This window comes from Topomyia yanbarensis, chromosome 2 (assembly GCF_030247195.1).
Source record: "Topomyia yanbarensis strain Yona2022 chromosome 2, ASM3024719v1, whole genome shotgun sequence".
Classification (NCBI taxonomy): domain Eukaryota; kingdom Metazoa; phylum Arthropoda; class Insecta; order Diptera; family Culicidae; genus Topomyia; species Topomyia yanbarensis.
Genome location: NC_080671.1, coordinates 350,598,379 through 350,618,325, shown reverse-complemented (window position 1 = coordinate 350,618,325; position 19,947 = coordinate 350,598,379). Strand labels below are relative to the sequence as shown.

Below are 19,947 nucleotides of genomic sequence, written 5' to 3'. Positions count from 1 at the left end.
AAATGTTGCTTTTTTGGCACTAAAACTTTCGATAACTCCACAGATATAAGAGATAGAAATAAACTTGTATAACAAAAATTGTGTATTTTCTTATGCCAAACAAAATCTTAGAACAAATTCTAAAAAATCCCCCAGAAAAGTTATTTTGAAAAAAGTGATTTTCAGGGGTGTATCATGGAAAACTCCACAAATGTGTATTAAAATCAAAAGATAGATACATATTCTGTTCAGCAAAGTTGTTTCTTAGCATATTCCCTACTTTGCTAACTTTGCTGAATACAGTTTTTTATTATTTTCATAAATGACCAAACAAAAATTTGCTTCTCAGCTTTAGAGGGATTAATCACCAAATAAGATAGGGAACATTTTATAGACAAACTTTCCTGAAAACACTATAGCTCGAAAATCATTTATTCGTGGTCAAAACAATTTCGATCACGTTTTTGCCTATTTGGAAACACTGTGCGGCTTACCGATTTTACTGTCCTGGCCCACAAAACTTCAATATACTAGAGTTGAGACATCTAAGTGTAATTGCAAAATATTCTAAGCCGTTCAAATCATTCTGAAGTTCAGACTTTGAGGTTTTAATTCTAAAATAAGTCGTGTTCGGTATCCTACATAATTTCAAAATACAAACTCAAATAGAAAATAAATTATTAATTTTACAATACTTGACGTAAGTATTGGTATGTAGTATCACATATAAGTAGTGATTCGTAAAGTTTGTATTCACATTGTACAAACATAGTTGAGCACTTATACAGTTACAAGATATGAACTTTATGACTCGTGAGGATTTATTTTACAAAGTATTTTGTATCAGAAGATAGTTATTTTCTGTATGATACTTGACACATGTAAATATTACACGCAGTATTGCATACTAATCACTCGATGATTTATCCTTTCATTGCGCCTGAAACTATTATTATCAAAAGACTGAAATCATTTAGATGAACGAGGTCGAATATTACTCCAGATCAAATTTTCTCAAATCCTTCATTCTATTTGTTCAACAGAGTTCTAACAGAGAATCTCTAACATTTTATGAAATGAGCCTTAGAAAACAAGGGTTTGAGACGGTTCAAAAGTTAAGCCAGAGAAACTCAAAAATTCTCATTCTATAAAAAATTGAAGGGGCTTTTTTCATATTGGCAGGCTATAAGCTTCACGAAAAATATAATTTTCAAACTTGCTTCATTTTGCCCAAAACCTTGACTAAAAACGCTAAATTTTCTTTAAAAAAAATAAGAAAAAATTCAACAAACTCGTAAATAACTTGAGAACCATTAGTCGCATCAAAACAAAATGTTCGGACGACCGAAAGAACATACCTGTAATTTAACATAATTATATTTAATGTTGATGCGCTATAACTAAAGATATATGAAAAACATACTTTTTTCTATAAAGGTGAAATTCACTTTTTCACTCTAGCTCAAAAACTGTTCTACTGTGAATTTTTTGAACATCATTTTTGGATTCAGCACACAATTTTACATCGAAATTGGAGGTCACATACTGAAGTTCTGATTTTTATTGTTTTGAATATCATTAGGACCCTTGAAAAATTTTGGGAATGAGATCCTGATCTGTAACTGATCTATTAGTCGTGATCTCACAGTTGTCTAATCGTATCAATTTCGAATACCTGCATGAAAACATTTCAATATAAACTCATTCCGGAGCTCTCAAACCAATTATAATCCCCAAATTGCCTATCCTATCCTTTTTGGGAATGCGTAGAGTTGAAACGAAAACGTAATATGATTAATAGCGAGCATAACACTTTTCGAAATTAGAAGGGCTAAAGAAGAATATTGCGATTTTTTACTTAAATCCACATTGCGACTTTTCAGCCAGGCGCCACCGAGCCGTGCGTTCAATTACGCGCCCATGTAATTTGCATCAGTGCGAGTGAGAAATCATTTTGACGTTTGTTTTTGTTTCGGTCGCACTCAAATGTTTCCCATATAGCAACAACTCGACGAAATGCTAGATTATCTCGAGATAGACAATATTTGAACATTTGAAATATGTCCCGATTTAACCAGCCTAAAATTGTTCACTGTGTCCCACATAAATTGGTACATCCCATTTTTGAGAATTTTTTTTTTTTTGAGGTGCATCGAACTACACCAAATTTTTAATAGTTTTCAAGGGGTTATTTTTTCAACCAAAATTTGTCGAACCACTCCCATGTGTACGACACTTTATGTTAAAAGGGTATCCCAAATAAATTGGTATGCTTAAGGGTTTATATGTTGCGGAATTATCAGCATTTTCCCTATACAATATTACAAAATTTTATTATCCCTAATAAGGTTGTGAATATTATAAAGTATTGAAATTTTTTAATTGTATTATTTTGAAATAATCGGAGCAATGACCGTAGCTATACAACTCAGTTTATTTTTCATGGCTTGCGGTGAGCACGATCTCTCAAATTCCTGAGCTAAATTTCATAGAATAGGCGTTAGTTTTTAGTATTGTTCACAGATTTAACCCACCGAAAATCGCGCAAATGACTCTGAATGAGACCCGCTGATGCCCTAAGACGATTTCGCTAGATTTTCAGAGCATCGTGAATCCGGTGCACTTACGCTGGTGACGAAAGTTTATCGAAGAGTAATGAAAATGATTTTCCCTGACGAAATATGAGAATTTTTCAATATGTTGTTTGACATTAGGATTATAATCCTTCGGTGTTTGTGATTCTGAAATATCGCGTAATCTTTTTTGGTGTTCGTAAACATCGTTTCGAAACTCTATGCAAATGTTTCATAAACATCCATCACACGACCCAAAAGCTTAGCTCGTGTTCGTCAAAAATTAGATAAATTTTTTTACATCAATGAAATAAACAAGAAGCTTCATTTGTCCTAACCGAAGAGCATGTGAAAGTATCGCCCAAATGTCCGCAATTACGATTGTAAACGATTATGAAGCTTGTGTATGCAAACCAGCAACGTAAAGCTTCGTGCTTGAAAATTACTGGAACATAAGCTCCGTTCGAACATTTCCTGTCTGATTACCCATATTATTTTCGATAAAACTCTAACGGTAGGAAATCGGCTTCTTACCCTATTACATACATTTATTATTTTCAAATATAGGTGGCACTCGTTCTAGTACCGCCATTCGCCACTAGATGTCACTGAAAGTACCTCTGAAACGTTCATTAGGCAAACCGAGCTGTATTACACAGCGTTACAGTTGAAGCCCCGTGCCTGACCTGAATGTCGCTGCGCTTTTTGCGTAAATAATTTGTTACAGTGAAAATCTGGAAAATTCAACCAGCGACAATCGTTTTTTCTCTTGTTTAGTGCTAATCCATTATGTCGGAAAAGTGCGCTGTATAGCGCATCATTGTACGAATACAGCGCACTACTCCGACGTAATTCCATTGTTTAGAACCAGAGAAAATACGATTGTCGCAGGTTGAGTTTTCCTGTTTTCAACTGCAACCAGAATAATGTTGCCGAGACTGTTGCTTATCAGCTGTTCAAAATTTCCTAAAGAGCAACTGGTCAACAACAGTCAACAAAGAAGGCAGCAAATGTCTTTCCAGTCGTGCTGGGGCATGGAAAGTAATGATATGTAACCCAGAGTTTTTGTTTCATAAAGCATAATGCGCGATGGGTTCCATAGTGTTATTTTCCGAGCTCCAGATCGAGCGGAATCACATTTGCTGCGCTTTTTGTTTACTAGGCTGTTCTTTAGAAAAATCTTTGAACAGCTTATCAGCAACAGTAAACAAAGAGCACAGCAAATGTCACTCCGGTCGAGGTGGGGCTAAAGTAACGCTACCCCATAAAAAATACTTCCGATTTTTCCACCGTCGAAATCGACCGATTATGCAACCAATTAATCGGTAGAGTGAAAAACTCATATTTTTACAAACATTTTTTTCTGTGTGTGAAGCACATTCTAGACCACCGTTGATAGCGAACAAAAGAGGAAAGTTTTCTCTTTCGTTGAGTGCTATGCACCGTGCCTGGGTAATAACGCTTTCCTCAGAATTTCTTCTCAAAGTGAATTTTGACATTTGGCTTTTGAGTCCTTATCATATATGTTTCTCGAGATGTAGATCATTACTGTCAAATGACTCTCCATCACGCCATCTGTACGCCAACACGTACTTGAAGTGTTCAATTAATATTTTGACAACATTGGACAGTGACATTTCTCTGAAAATAAACAAAAATGATACAAAACCTCTTTTAGATCCCAAACAAAAACGTTTTGTTTTCTCCGGAATATACGTTCTACTGTGTACTTAGAACATGGCAAAACCAGGCGAAAAAGCCCTTCAAGCAATGAAGGAATTGGATAAAGCAGTGGTCGTGTTTAAAAAGCCTAAAGTACCGAAAACCAAGCAGAAGAGAACCATTCTCACGGAAGAGTCCTATCTGGAGGTATATCATCAAATTATTATAATCCTTACAAAAATAAACGCTAGTTGCTGTATTTACAGGAAATGGCCAAAATTATTCAACGCGATTTCTTCCCTGATCTACAAAAGCTGAAAGCACAAAACGAGTATCTAGACGCACTTGCTAGCAATGATATCGTGAAACTAAGGCAGATTTTCTCAAAGTACAACTCCAAATCCCCACTGTTTAGGCAACGTAGGTATTCAGGTAAACAGTTATTATCCCATCTAATAGTAGTCAATTTTCCAGCTAGCCCTGCAACATTCGAAACGCCACTTCCAAGCGCATCGCTTGCACCAGAAGAAGTTCGTTCTGTTCGATCCACTGTTAGCGCTAGTTCAAGTAAGAGTAGCAACAAATCACTTGCAGATAAACACTCTTTAGATAGTTTTCTACAAAACTATACTAGTGAAGATAATGATAGCTTCCAGGAGATTATCGAAGCAGCAGACAGAAAGATGAGACAAAAATTTGCTGTCCTATACGCTGCTGAGGGTGAGAGCAAAAAAAGCTTGAGCACTAGTTTAGCACTACCAAGCATAGAAAGCCAATTTGATAAGAAAGATAAGCCTAAAGAGTTGGATATGTGGACGTATCGGAATAAAAATTACATTATGTACATTCCGGATGGTGTCTCACTGACACGAGCGGAGGAAATCGAGCAAGCCAATAAGAAACAAGAAATTGCGCATGACAACACCAGACTGAAATCGAATCCTTTCAACGAACAGGAAAGCAAACAAGCTATCACAGAAGCTGCTCGATCTCAAGCCAAATGTTTGCCAGAAAAAATAGGTGTTGACGGGAAGTTAGTTGAGGCGTCATTAACGCCAGCAGTTAGAGGATTTAATTTCGTCAAAAGTCCATCGCCCTGCCCCGGTGTCACTGACAGTCCTCTCTTTACATGGGGTGAAATTGAAGGAACACCTTTCCGCTTAGACGGCGGTGATACTCCTCTACATCCTGCATCCGCTGGGCCGTCTTTTCGAATTGCAGAAACATCAAAGCGAGAAGCCCTGGGACTTCAGTTGGCGGAAAAAGCTGCGGAGAAGTCGCGCTCTAAAAAAGCTAAAGCAATTGAAGCAGCACGCAGAAATATCGCTTCTCCAATGATTCGAAACACGTTCGATCGCCTTGCCAGCATGTCTCCCGCAGCTCGAAAACTTGCCTCCAACAAGCTGGGTCTCATCAACAGTCCAAGTCCCTTACGCTCTCCAGGAGCCTTCGGGTCGCTGAAAACTCCTCTGCGCAGTTCTAAATCAAGACCAACTCCGTCACCCGCAGCAATTGTCAGAAGGAAAACACCGATGGTGGCAGCATCCAGTAGCAGTGCAACCGCAGTGCCAGGAACGATAACATTGACGGATAATCTGCTAGATATTCCATCGGCTGCGAAAAGGCCCAAGGCAGCAGACTTTTTTTGAAGTTGTAGTATGTTTATGAAATGGCATATGGTTAACTACAACGCTAGGAAGATCGAACTTAACATGTCGTCGTTACCAAGACCAAGGTTATACGTCGAAGTATCGTTTGTGACGTTAGAAATCACATGTAATTGCAAATTTAAGAAATATATTGCATTGTTCGTCAAAAACGTGCTGTGTCGGAAGACGATATTCATTATTCTTGGTGATGCGCCATGTTGACTGAATGTTGTATACTTGTATGTATTCTAATAAAGGTGAATGGTGTAATGAAATCATTTCCGTGAGGAAAACAACATTATTCGCTGTTTTTTCCTGTTAGCTCGTAATTTTTGCGGTCACTATTTTCGTGCATTTGTCCCATTTTCCCAGTTTTGAGGCATCAGACGAATTCAACGCTTTCCAACAGTAAAAAATATTCCAACAGCGAGAGATAGTTTAATGGCTCAACGGTGTTCTTCAAGAAGCCCGCGGATACACGTTTTGATAAAATTTAGGAAGCATCATCTGGACCTGAGCAGCTTGTAATAACGAGTTAATAGCTGACCACCGCTGCTAAATTTAGTACACCTCGATTCAATTGGAGGACGGATCAGCTTCGAGTGGAGTCCTGATGGGTAGAGTGACGAAAATAAACGCGCAGCAATGTTGCTGTTTAGAGCGAGTTGGGAGGTCCGTTCACTACTCCCACGAACAGAACTGTTACGGCTGACGATCGCTGACTCGATAAATATGCGATTCGAGCTCTACGTAATAACTCTGCTGTGATTATCCTTCATGAGAACCAAATATGGTCGCCAGAGCGCTGTTACCGAACGTCAGTGTATGTTTACTGCGCTTCTCACACAAGCGGGAGATCATTGTCGCTGCTGACGCTTCTTCCGTTGGGCTCAAGAAAACGACAAGCCACAACTTCCCCGACGGAAGCATCGAAGTCGTCCAATAAGGCTCACAGAGCAAACACGAAAGTTGAACAAGGCTACAGTCAACCGGATCGTGAAGGTTTAGCTATCGTTTTCGCCATCACGGAATTTCACGAAATGCACTTTGGATGGCACATTCGTTTAAAATCCGACAACCAGCCTTTGCTCCTTATCTTCGGTTCTAAGAAAGGAATACGTGTCTATACAGCCAGCCGCCACCAACGGTTTGCGTTCAATCTACTGCTATACGATTTTGACATCGAGTACGTGCCCGCCCACAAGTTGGGCGACGCAAACCTGCTCTCAAGGCTGATCAACTAGCACGTCAAACCTGATGATATATAACCAGCCTCAACCTGGAAGAGAACATCAGAGCCGTTGCGTAAAGCACCTAAGCAGACCCACTGCTCCGAAAAGTCTACCATTACGTTCACGAAGGTTGGCCGCAATCTGACATCCAGCGATTCCAAGTCAGACAAGAATCACTCTCCGTGGTAGATGGGCGCATCATGTTTGTCGAACGGCTAGTCATCCCGTAGCTGCACCGCAAGCGGCGACGCCTCGAACAACTCCATTGTGGCCATTCCGGCATGCAGCGTATGAAGGCCGTCGCTCGAAGCTACGTGTATTGGCCTAGTTTGGATGCTCACATCGTCAGCTTCGTCAAGGTATATCAACACTGTGCGACCGCAGCCAGGTCACCTCCTCATTCTTCACCGGTGTCGTGGCCCAAACAGATCACTCCGTAGCAGCGCGTCCGCGTGGATTATATCTGCCGTATTACCTGATCGTCGTCGACTCGTTCTCCAAGTAGCCAGAGATCATCCAAACGTCCCGTATAACCTCGGTGGTAACCATCAACATTTTCAGTGGACTGTTTGCTCGGCTGGGTATTCCTGTTACACATGTCAGAGACAACGGAACCCAACTCATGAGTGCCGAATTCGAAGATTCCTACGCCTCAAACGGCATCAAACGCATCACAATGGCAACGTGTTACCTAACGATGTACAAGGGTCTAACGGTAAAAGCGATTCCATTGCTGGCATCGCAGGGTCCGGGTAATCAACGGCTACGCAAACAAAGAACAACAATCTAGAACATTCAGGTTACAGGTGGAGAGACCAGCGCTAAAAGGTCCTGGTGAAGAAAACGGCAACGAACAGCTATCCTAATCCTAGCGATTCTTCGAAAACTTCAAATACCTGAACGAATCGAAATATCCGGTTTGCTCAGAAGTACAAATTACATTGTAGTTTTTTGGAGCTAGCGTCAATCCGTCGCTAGCTTATTCCTGTCACTAGGTTAGTGTATGCTGAAAAAAATTTAAATTCTTGAAAATAGAATTCATCTCTTCAATTTATTTTCAAGCTCAGGTCAATTTTTAGTTTGAAGAATTAAATGCAAACTTAGGGTTTAAACCATTATGTAAATAAAAGCACACTGAACTTCCGAAGCGGTTCATCACTATTACACTAAGTTGGTATCTTCTTGTGCATTGTTCTTTTTTTGCTCATTTTTATCTCCTTTGACTAGCTCAGTATACGGAAGCAAACAGTACTTCAGATCGTTTTTGAATGAAGCTGCCCGTTCTATGTATGGATCGTGTTAGGAAAAAGTCTGCAAGCTTTCCGCAAGTTGAAGACCTTTCTTAGGTTTCTTAATTCTTCCTCATTGTTTTTAATTGTTCCTTGACTCTTTTTTCGATATCCATAGTTGTAGAATCTCTGAAATCTTCACCTTTTACTGCGTGAGCAAAAAGAAGTATTTCCTCTCTGTGATATTAACTGGTAAGGAATAATGAACGCAGTCTGGCCACAACGACTTTCAGTAAGCATTGAAGTAAGACTCCTTTAACATATTAAAACCTTGTGCGATGAATTCTACGCACTCTCGCATTGTGTAGCCTTTCCATGCTTCAATAATGGATGCTGCTGGCAATTATGTCCTGATGCATCGGTTAATGATGTAGTGTTTGGTGGAAGTAAAACAATTCTTACATTCGGATGATCATGATCAACAGATGGCCTGAGACATTATCGATAACTAGAAGAAACCGAAATGTTAGTCCCTTACTCCGAGATACGTTTTGAATTCAGATACAAAATATATTTGTATCTGAATTCAATAAATATAATATGAATATTTCTAACACAGCCGTTGGGTTTAACATCCAGTGCATGCGATGTTCATCAAAGATTCTATTAGTGATCGTGAGCACATAGCTCTAAAGCAAATGGTTTAAATATTTTATTCTCCGGTGCATTGCCACAAAACAGCAATGTAATCCGATCTTTGGTAGTTTTGAAGCCTTATGCACACTTCTGTCGTGACTACGTAGGTTCGATTTGATCTAGGTGGTAAGCCACATCTTCAATTAATGTTGTGAAATATGCTGGGTATGCTTGGGCGGCTTTTACATCTGCCGATGAACTTTCAACCTTTTCGAATGAGCTCGGGCAACCATCCTTTGCTAGCGGTAAACTCTATTTTTTATTTAATTCACCTTGTGATGGTACCGTATCCTTGAGCATGAGGTACAATTTAAAAGGTTTAGCCAAAGTGGTCTCTCGATCCAAAGGACAGCGTTGGATTGCTTGGCATTACTGTTCAAAACAGTTTCTTGAATAGACATACTGTAACAAAAAATTGTTGGCTGCTCTTACCCGAATCCGAGAGTGAATATATAATCTCAAAGCATGCATTTAAGGGGCAATAGCTCGAAAATGAATGGTGATAAGGATTATGTACGCTTACCTGATAATCACTGGCGTCATCGCCGTGCCCTCGTCACTAGGGGCGGATCACTCTAAGAATGTGCATTGAATTTACATTTAATTTAAAAAATTCATTTTATTTCCATCTTTCACATCAACTTTGTAACTGGGATTAAAAGTCAAAACACCACCACATTCATACTTACAAAAGCGTACTGTATACACGAACGTCGATAAGAAAATGAACAGTAGTGTCACGGCATTATTAAGTTTGCATTTTGTGAGCCGTAATGGAAAATACTAGCAGGAGCCAGGTAATTGTAAGTAACAGCGATTATTATTCCCATTTGCACTTTAATAAATGCCTTATTCTCCTTATCCGCCAGTATAGTTACGATTTCGCGGCGCCGAATAAGACAATCGGTGTAATTAATGTTTTTTTAAATGAATATTCTATATTCTCGAGGGAAGAGTAAAAAAGTTTCTTCCTTCTAATCTTTGCTGTCATGTGTTTTGTGGTCGATGCCTTTATGACCAGTTTGCTTTACTTAAGACTTCAATCAGACGGTATCTCCACCAACGTCCTAAAGTTATGTGCAACGTAGTCCGCGAAGCGAAAAAGTTTACCAAAAATAAATTATGCAAATGGTTTCTACACTACAAAACACCTTGCTGTAACCCGTTTTAGATTCAAAGAGACCGGATAGCTTCTCTGATACTTACGTAACACAGCATTCGAGCCATTAACGCTATTCCAATGTATCAGATTTTCCGGGAAACCATTAAATGACATCATAACCAATCTTTATCGATACTCGATAGTATCAAATGCGGCTTCCGGAAGTCGCGCAAATGGCCCACTGAGCGAGAAGCCGCTGGTTCACAAAAAACGATTTCGCTACATTTTCATAGCAGCGTGCACTCAATGCACTAGCGCGACTGCCGGAAGGTTAAACAACCTCAATAAATTCACCTTCCGGGAGTCGCACTAGTTGCGCCACGTGCAGAAACGTTTTTGGGAACAAATGGCTGCTATTAACGTTACTTCCGAAGGGTTAATAAAAAAATCGTTGCAGAAGCTGTTCTGACATCGCTTGCAACGAACGATTGGACTTATACCTCCTCTTGTGACCAACTAGTTGGTTGGGTGATGTTACGGACATTGATATTAATGCAATGCAAGCTAGGGGGAGAGAAACTGTGGATCGAGCGATAAAGGCGAATACGAAAGCGAAAGAAGGTTATTTTGGTGGATTTGTTGACAATCCGGAAGAATTCGTATTCACTATGGCAGAGAGAAAATGTATCCAAGCTATAATCGCAGCTGTAAAACGACATGGAATCCATTACTTCAATGGAATGAACGATGAACCTGTAGAACATACTGAGAAATTGGCAGCTATTGATAACCTTACAGAGAAGGCTGTGTTAGTTAACAGAATAGTAAACTACTACAATAAGTACGACGTTAAAACATACTTTGAAACTAAATTATTAATTTTCAATCTATTTATTTTCCAGGCAAAATCTGTTTAAAACTTGTCTTTCACGGCACTCCCTGACCAACTTGACGATTCGGTGCATAGCCGGTTCGGGTGGAAATTTGTTAGCATTCATCACGTGTTCGGTTTGTGAAAAGGATGTTAAAGTTGTGAGATATTCGTCTCGTTCATGATCGGTGTCGAATTTCGCTCAACACATAAACACACACGAAAAGAGGTTACGGAATTTGCAGAGCAGAGAACACGATTTCTCGTCAATAACTGAAAATGTGTTATGTGGTAAGCAGCCAACAAATCCAACATACATACTTTGATTTGACGTTTTTATTGATTGTTTACTGCTTTATTAGAACTACCTGAGATTGGCGAAAAGATATGTCAGCAGCAACAGGAACAAACAGCATGTTTGCCGGTCAATTTTGCTTCAGGTGTATATACACTAATGCCGTTCTAGAAAACCATTCCCAAACTAATAATGATTTGCGTTTATCACTATACTAATATTTACAATAATTTGTAGATCGCAATGGCCAAAACTGCATGGAAATCGAGCAACTGTCTTCAGAATCAATGGATTATGATGTGCTTTCGGGTTCAGAATTAGAAGAAACGTCTGTTCAAGACTTCGACCAGGAAAACTGAGGAAATGGGACGATAAGGCCGATCGTTCCATTTCATTTCGAATGGCCAATCAACCTCTGTTAAGCGAGTATAATGTTGTTCATATCAGCAACAAGAATAGAAAAAATGTGGCGAAGGGTATACCAATGTACAAAAAGATATATCTACTTACGTATTCATATCGACTGGTAACTCATGTCATGTTCAATATGCACATTGCTGGTCGTAGTACGATTTTGCGTCATATTTCTGCTAGCATCAGAAAGTGCAAGAAGATGATAATATATAAGTGAACAATACTAGGAACAATATTGTAATTGCATACGATTGTTCGAAAAAATAGGCACAGTTGATGTAACTGGTTTAAAAAACTACATAATGCAGAATAACTATCCATCAGTAGTTATGTTGATAGAAGATGGCACGCGGATTTTACAGCAGGTACAATACGATGCTAGGACCGATACACTAACAGGATGTGTTTCTCCATCAAATGAAAACAGAATTCCTGTTCATCGCTACTTCGATGCCTCAGATGCATACGTAGTAGCAAACCATTTGAAAGATTGTATATTAGCGGACGCAGCGTACGTTCAACTGGCATTACCAATGGCTGTAGGCACAGCACCATTCGTTTTGTATTACTATGGAACGGATAACACCTTTCGATTTACTGATGTTGTGAATCGATGGAAATATACCGAAAAACTATTGGGAACTGAAGGTATAGACGTGATTGGCTACAGCTCCGACGGCGATCCTAAACTAGTCAAGGCTACGGTTTCAAGCGGACAAATTTTTTACCATGTATGGAAATATCAAGATGAGGTCGGTGGTTTATTGTAAATAATGAACACATGCCAGTTTATATACAGGATTCTATCCATCTCATTAACAAAATTCGAAACCGAATTTTGAAGGCAGATATGATGATTGGTTAGTAATTCTGTTTCTGCATATTCGACTTGGTTTTTAAACGCTTATTACACTAACTATTTTTCTTCAGGTAATTTCAATATTTCTAAAACTCACTTGAATGACCTATTGGTGCACTCAAAGGACAAACACGGTCTGACAGCCAAAGATCTCAACCCACAGGATAAGATGAAATTCACTCCTACAGAAAAAAAATCATGAACGAGGAGTTGGTTAAATTTATGGAGGCAAACGTACCTCAATGCGATGGTACCGCCACGATATTGAGATGTATGCAAAATATTCATGAAGTTTTTTCAAATGTCAATCTTTCACCATTAGAAAGAATTTTCAAATTGTGGTAAGAAATTTGCATTACTGTTGGGTTGGTTTTTTGCCAAAACGTCAGTTGGACATTAATTGACATTATTAAATAATAAATGCTTTGTAGGTATGTACTATTTCTTGTTCGTGGCAGGAAAAATTGGTCCAAATCTAAATACTCAAACTTAAACAACTGTATAACAACCAATGCGTATATATGTTTAGAATTAAACGCACATGCTCTCATTTTATTGATTATAAGTTGCAGAGATCGTAATGCTCCGGAACAATCTTTGATATTAAATTTTTCAAGCCAGCCTGAAGAAGAATTATTTCGTGAATTGAGATCAATGACAACAACAGAGCATACACAAGTTGATTTCACTTTAAAAGAGTTTAAAGAGAAACTCCGTCGAGCCCAAATGTTGCTACGCATTGCATATCGTAACAAGCATTTATTAAAGTTTTCTACAATTGCTCGGATGGAAGCGAAGTATACACAGATGTTCCGATTATCGTCAAATGAACAAATGCAGAAAATAGATGAAGCTCAAATCTGCATCAACTATGCTAAACAAACTTGGAATATTTGGAACAAAAGAATTGTACGGTGATTCCTTAAATGTAGGACAGAGATCATTTGAATTCATATGCGCTGGGGACGAATTAAGCGATGATTATGATTTAGATGTATCAGACGGAGCTCAAACCACTGAGGAACCAATGTTGTTTGAGTTTGTTTCAACGGGCGAGAATTCACTTGATGCAGAAACTCTACTCGTCTCAGGTGATAACGACGTCAGGAATCAATCCACTGAAGAATCAACGTTGTTTGAGTTTGCTTCAACGGGCGTGACATCACTTGATGAAACTCTACTCGCCTCAAGTGGTAACGATGATAAAATATACGATGCAGAGAAAATATTCACTAACCTCAAAGGCGAGGACCGCTATCACTACAAAAAGTTAAGCTCACAAATCGCCGAGCGGCTTCATCAAATGGAATAGTCGAACTTGGTACATTGCACAGGGTATAATGGTCAAGTTCTGCCTTATCCTGCGCGGCGTGTGACGTGAGACGATTAAACTCACCTCACTTCATGTGACTTTTCTCACCCGATTCTGAGAGTCGACTCGGGTGAGGTGAGATTCCCCATTGCGGTTAAATGGGCGTCTCACGTCACCCGAAGTGACTTCAGAATCGGGTGAGAAAAATCACGTAGAGTGAGGTGAGATTGGCCGTCTCACGTCACACGCCGTGCAGAATAGGGCCGGTTGATTATCGAAAAAACGATCAAAATTATCTAAGAATTAAATATTATTTAACGCACATCCAGCATCCACAAGTACTGAAAAACAATCATGTAAGCTTAAAACCTGAAACTGTACAATATCTCAAGATTATCAACCACCACGAAAATCTCCGCTTCCGGAATAACACCCAAATCGACCTTCCTTGTCTCTAAGTATTCTATTCCGAGTTGATTGGAATATGCTTCGTAGCTGTCATCGAAATCAGCATCTTCTTCCCAACTCTTTTGTGACCAGTCAGTCGACCGAGATTTTCTGAACGCATTAATTCTCAATTCACATTTTGCTGCATTGTAATATCAGAAGCAGGAAGAAAAGTAATTGTGGTATCCCCACTAGCTATAATATATAATTCATCAAGGCTGGTTAGATTCTGAACGAAAATGCTAACGTTAAACACGTTATACAGATTATACAGCCTCAATTAACTCCCTTCGATAACCGTTCGGCCATACCGAACCATAACATGGATATGCTTGGAAGCGTACTAACTTGAGTGTTGTTTAAAACAGATGAGACAAAACAATATCCGCGTCGCTGGTTACAAGAATCCAGTAGTCCGGTCGGTGTGTAGGAATTGGAAGAATGACAAGTTTACAGCATTTAGCTCAGAATTTGACCTATAATCATTTCACGTAGTTCAAAATCCTTTTTGCTACTGATAGCGTCATCGGATTCCATACCGGATATAATGGGTGTCTCGTCGTGCTTCGAATGTATAGCTCCTGTTCCAAGTTACTCAAGAATAGTAAACACAATGTTCGATTCAGAATGGAAGTCTTGCGCGCTGGTCGTTAGTAGCTGGTATATGTCGATGAAAATTAGTTTCGAGGGCGATAAAATAACAGTCAATTTCAGTTACAACAGCATTCTTACGCTTTCAGTTTGTTGTGCTGATTTTACGGTTACGCAAAGATACCAATTTTAGCAATGCCACTGCCGTTGGCTGAAAGTGTAATCACAGGAAAAGGCACCGTTCGGCAGTAAATACAACTGATCCTACAAAGGCTTCCAAATCGAATTGATCTCCAACAGAAATATCAACGCTCTTTCAGTGTGCCGCAGTCTCACTGATCTGTGACTCTCATAAACTTTAATTATCCCCAGAATGGAACGTTCGACCAGCGATTTGCAATACATAAAATTTAGTGCATTCACGATTTGACACTCTCTGATTCATCGTTTATATAACCCTTCCGCAAGCAATCTCCATCATCGTGAATCAACACAAGCTCCGTTCTCATCACTAGCTGAACCTTCACGTTCTACCCGACTTTGTCAGTAACAATTTCATGCACATCAACCGGTGAAATGATGAATCCATACATAGTTTTCTGGTAGAGCGGAATGTTGGCAAGGCAGGCGTCAAACCTTGGATGAAAAACAAAAGGGAATTCATATTAATGCAAGTAAAACCGTGAATATTGAAGAATATTAAAGATTCTGTTGTTTTATTTTTTACCTGACTAAAGAAAGCAAAAATATGTAAACATCAGCTGTTAAATGACAGCTCGGGGATCTGAACGCACACGACGCACATATTCACACAGATCTACACACTACGCGAAATATATTGCATTTCTAAGTTGATGAATGAAAAATGCATTTAATTTTGTTGATTTATTCAATGCACCACAAGTAATCTACCCCTAGACTAAACGCCAATACAAACAGTACATATACAGCAATATGCAGTAACCAGAGTTACAAACAGTGTTACGAAATTTCAAAATCAGTTACCTATTTCTGCTTGCATTTACCGAAACCGACATTCAGATTCAACGCCTCTCTCATTCATTCACTTTCCAGCTGACTGAAATTTCATGCAGAATCGAATGCTTGAGTGCAGAGGAAATATAAATTCATTCACCAACCAAAGCATTCATTTGTTATTATGTGGACAGTTTCAAGGCAGAAGTTAGCATCTTCTACATTTTCGAGCATAAGGGTATTGCGTAATCTATATTTGGTGCACTTTTGATCAATAATTCCTCTCAGAGCTAGAATAGAAAAAAAATCACTTTGCTTCTGAAACCGAACATGTCCGTACCTGAAAGCGCTGCGTCGGCCGAACGAATGACGATTGAAACGAACCAAAAATTTCATTCATCGCTGCGGGCGTGAATTGAATTTTGTTTTCTTTCAAGTTCAGGCAACGATGTCAATTTTTTTAAGCTCTGGTTACAAATAATCGAAGCTCTATTTTGACGGCTGAAAATGAACCTGATGCGACTCGCGGTGAATAGAAAAAATATTCATGCAAATATTATTCATGCAGTTGAATATCGTACAATATATTCATTTCATTTTTATTTATCAAAGAAAATGTTTTCAAATGCCGGTAAAGCATATGAAACAACAGAGGAATTCCACGAAGATCCGTCCGAAAATCTTTAAAATCGTGACCGACCATCTTAGATTCCAATCAAACTTTACACATTTCACCGTCATGCAAGACTAAATATTTTCCACAGGTAATAAGATTATTTTGACTCAAGAGCAACTTTTCAAAAGGGCGTAAACGTTTCTACATGTATGAATTTCAAAATTTTTTTGTTCGATTACTGTATTTTATACGGCAAAACTATCTGAGAACGAGTTACAGGGAATGAATACTTCTGTCTGAAAAAAATATACACAGAAAAAAATGTTGTGTCATTTTTCAAAAAAACAAAAATTTATGATAAAAATTTAAATTGCGAAAAAAATCATTTTTTTAAATTTTTTTTATTTTGTTACCAAAAACCTAAAGAGAAAAGAAACATTTTGAATGTGATTGCATGATGGAGAAAAAATCGGTAAAAAAGTTTTCCTAACAATAACTTCGTACATGTTTTTAAATTTCATACTAATAGACATACAAAATTGTAATTCTATTACAGAATATAATTCTAAGCACCATTTAAAATCAAAATGCATTTAACAAAAATCTTCCAAAATGCGATAGTTTTCGAGATATTTGAAATTTTGCTCCTTCAAAAACAATTAATTCGTGTAATTATGCTCTTTTAATAAGTTATTCGCGTTACCCCATCAAAAAATGTCAAAAATTTAATGTTTATCGTTTTAAAGACGTAAAAGCAACTTTTTTTAGTGTATTTGGATCCTGGAGAAGCTTTCAATAAAAAAAGTTTTCCTAACAACAACTTCTGACATTTTTTTATAATTCTTACTATTTGCAGTCAAAAATTCAATTTTCTTTTTGAATATGATTCTAAACGCCATTTTAAATCGAAATGCTCTAAACAAAAATTTTCTAAAATGTAGTAGTTCTCGAGATATTTTAACTTTTGTTTTAACTACACATTTTTTTTATTACGACCTTTTCATAAGTTAGTCGCGTTTCTCCATCAACAATAATAGGTTTTTCAAAAGGCCCGTAAACTTTCCTGCAACTTTCTCTTTGACATCCAAGCGATATTGTGAAACATTTTAAAGTTGCATGAAAACAACCAACATATGATTCAGCTATATAGTTTAATCAACAGACCCTATGGTTGAAATATATTTTGGTGCCTTTTACGTTCCAGAGCCTGGGCTACAGAAGATGAGGAATTGACTGGTGCGTAATATATATTATATAGAAATCATATTTACGAATGTGTTTTGCCTCTAATATCCTTTAAACCAAAAGAACGATAACGATCCTAGTGCCTTTTTTCTAGTTACTCTGCCATAGTTGCTTTATTATATCAAATAACAGATTTTATTGTTCAGCAATGTTGAAGTCTATAAAATTTCACGAAAGTTTCTCGTTTACTATGTATCGATATGTTGCTTATAAAAAAGATATAATAAATTTTCCGTATTATATACATTTGACAAAACACTAACGTAAACGATTTTGGGGGGTACATTTGTACCCCAGACAAACTTTAAGCGGGCATTGTTAGGTTGGTGAAATGAAACAAGTAGGTTGCACCTGCTTTAATTGAAGTTTAATAATCAATTTGATTTAAGTTAAAGTTTGCTTGCAGGTAAAATAAACCGTAACAGAATAACAGGGATTACAAAATAGCTCTGGGTTACAAATCTCGACAAACATATGATTACGGATTAAAAGCCAACTGTCAAAATTCTCTTTGAAAGGAAATTCCGGACAAACCGTTACCCGCCAATCGCAGATATTGGTAGAAACAAAAGAGAAAAGTTTTCTCTTTCATTAACTGCTAGGAACTATGTTTTAAACATAGTTCATAGCAGTTAATGAAGGAGAAAACTTTTCTCTCTTGTTTGCTACCAATATAGGCGATTGGCGGGTAACGGTTTGTCCGGAATTTCCTTTCAAAGAGAATTTTGACAGTTGGTTTTTAAGCCGTAATCATATGTTTGTCGAGAAATGTACCCCAGAAAACCGTTCTAGGGTTAATATCATTTTAGACGAGATTTTATATAAACTTTCAAGCTTATTACAAATTTTTGGGATCAGTTTCATTGATTGACCACGTTTTCATTTGCTCAACATTATGAAACATGCAATTATTCCGCCGGAATCAGCATCGGAATCTAAATCCGGAAGATCGGTCGAATCATGTACAAAACTGATATATACATTCTAATATTTATTTTGGTTGTATTTATTATTAGTATTCTGTCAATAAACTTGTGATTTATGATGACGGTTCAACATACATCTATGCATGCCAAACATGACCCCATTCGGCACCGATTTCCGCTGGCCAACCTGGTCAAAAACGGTAATATTTACCAGAAACTGAAAATTGAAACTCTAACACATAATTTGGGTACAGGTTCATATAGATTTGACTAAAAATGGGTCTTAAAATTGAGTTCTAAATCGGGCTCAATATGACCCGCTAACACCTTATTCGTAACTTTTTTTGTACTGCCCTCAGGAGTGTCCGTAAATTTTGAACTCTGTTGAAAATGGATGCTCTTTGTGAAAAAGGAAAAGTCAAGAAATTCCAAACTTCTGGGTGCAAAACCTAAAGAGTTATCGCATTTTGAAAGTTCATTATTTGTCATACTGACCCCAACTCCTAAAGAAGGTTAATAGACTTTCTTGTATATGGTAGGGTGGGTGCTCCTATAGTTGAGGTGTACCAATAGTTGCAGTAGTGGGTTATACGCCTAACTAAGGTACCAACCATCAACAAATATTTTTTTTATCGATTCATGGCACTAAAATTATGCGACAATAAAACTGTTATCCTTGAAATTTGCTCAAATAACTATTGAAAAAAATGATTTTCTTAGAATTTTGAACTCCCTTGCACCTATAGTTGATGTAGCGTACCTATAGTTGCATGTCCCATAAGAAAGCAATGGGATTTGCAACAATAGGAACCGAAATTAGCGATTGCACCACTATTGGTACATGTGTTCCTATAGTGGTACATGCGGTTTTGAATACATAAATTGGTTATTAAGCCATCTTTATATTTTTCCTATGAAGTAGGGACTGAAAGCTTTCGTTTAATGTATTAACATTGCCCATAGGTCTATTAATTAACTTTTTATCAAAAGTTTTCCTTAAGCATGCGACTATTGGTACATCCACCCTAACATATTTTAAGAAGCATTAGTTTAATTTTTTTCTGTTTCAGGCGTGCTTACAAAACAACGTAGCTAATTAAATTATAATTATATTTTAAGCCCCTTCCGAAGAAAAATACTGGCTACGGGCTCGTTCTAATCAATGAGACATCCCACAACTGTAGTGTTGTGTTTATTTTTTTAAATTTTCTAGACCTTAATGTAACCTTCGGTTATTCTACCTATCCCGCATCATGTTATGGAAAATAGGTCAC

At 37.8% G+C, this 19,947-nt stretch overlaps 1 protein-coding gene, 2 long non-coding RNA genes and 1 pseudogene across 3 annotated transcripts; 3 read left to right on the top strand and 1 right to left on the bottom strand.

Annotated features, from left to right (window-relative positions):
- The first annotated feature begins 4,199 nt into the window (after positions 1-4,199).
- Positions 4,200-6,108, top strand: LOC131684233 (splicing factor ESS-2 homolog). The gene is made up of 3 exons (XM_058966925.1): positions 4,200-4,421; positions 4,481-4,634; positions 4,689-6,108. Exons 1-3 carry the CDS (start codon positions 4,290-4,292, stop codon positions 5,861-5,863), a joined length of 1,461 nt encoding a protein of 486 aa, XP_058822908.1. The 5' UTR covers positions 4,200-4,289; the 3' UTR covers positions 5,864-6,108.
- Positions 6,109-11,056: 4,948 nt separating this feature from the next.
- LOC131681447 (uncharacterized) lies at positions 11,057-11,751 on the top strand. The gene is made up of 3 exons (XR_009303929.1): positions 11,057-11,284; positions 11,356-11,433; positions 11,526-11,751. It is a non-coding gene; the product is annotated as an uncharacterized LOC131681447 (long non-coding RNA).
- A 253-nt stretch (positions 11,752-12,004) lies between these two features.
- Positions 12,005-13,873, top strand: LOC131680678 (uncharacterized; annotated as a pseudogene).
- Positions 13,874-14,288: 415 nt separating this feature from the next.
- Positions 14,289-15,746, bottom strand: LOC131681446 (uncharacterized). Its single transcript, XR_009303928.1, has 3 exons — positions 15,639-15,746; positions 14,860-15,547; positions 14,289-14,796 (listed from the first exon to the last, which is right to left on the bottom strand). It is a non-coding gene; the product is annotated as an uncharacterized LOC131681446 (long non-coding RNA).
- Positions 15,747-19,947: the final 4,201 nt, after the last annotated feature.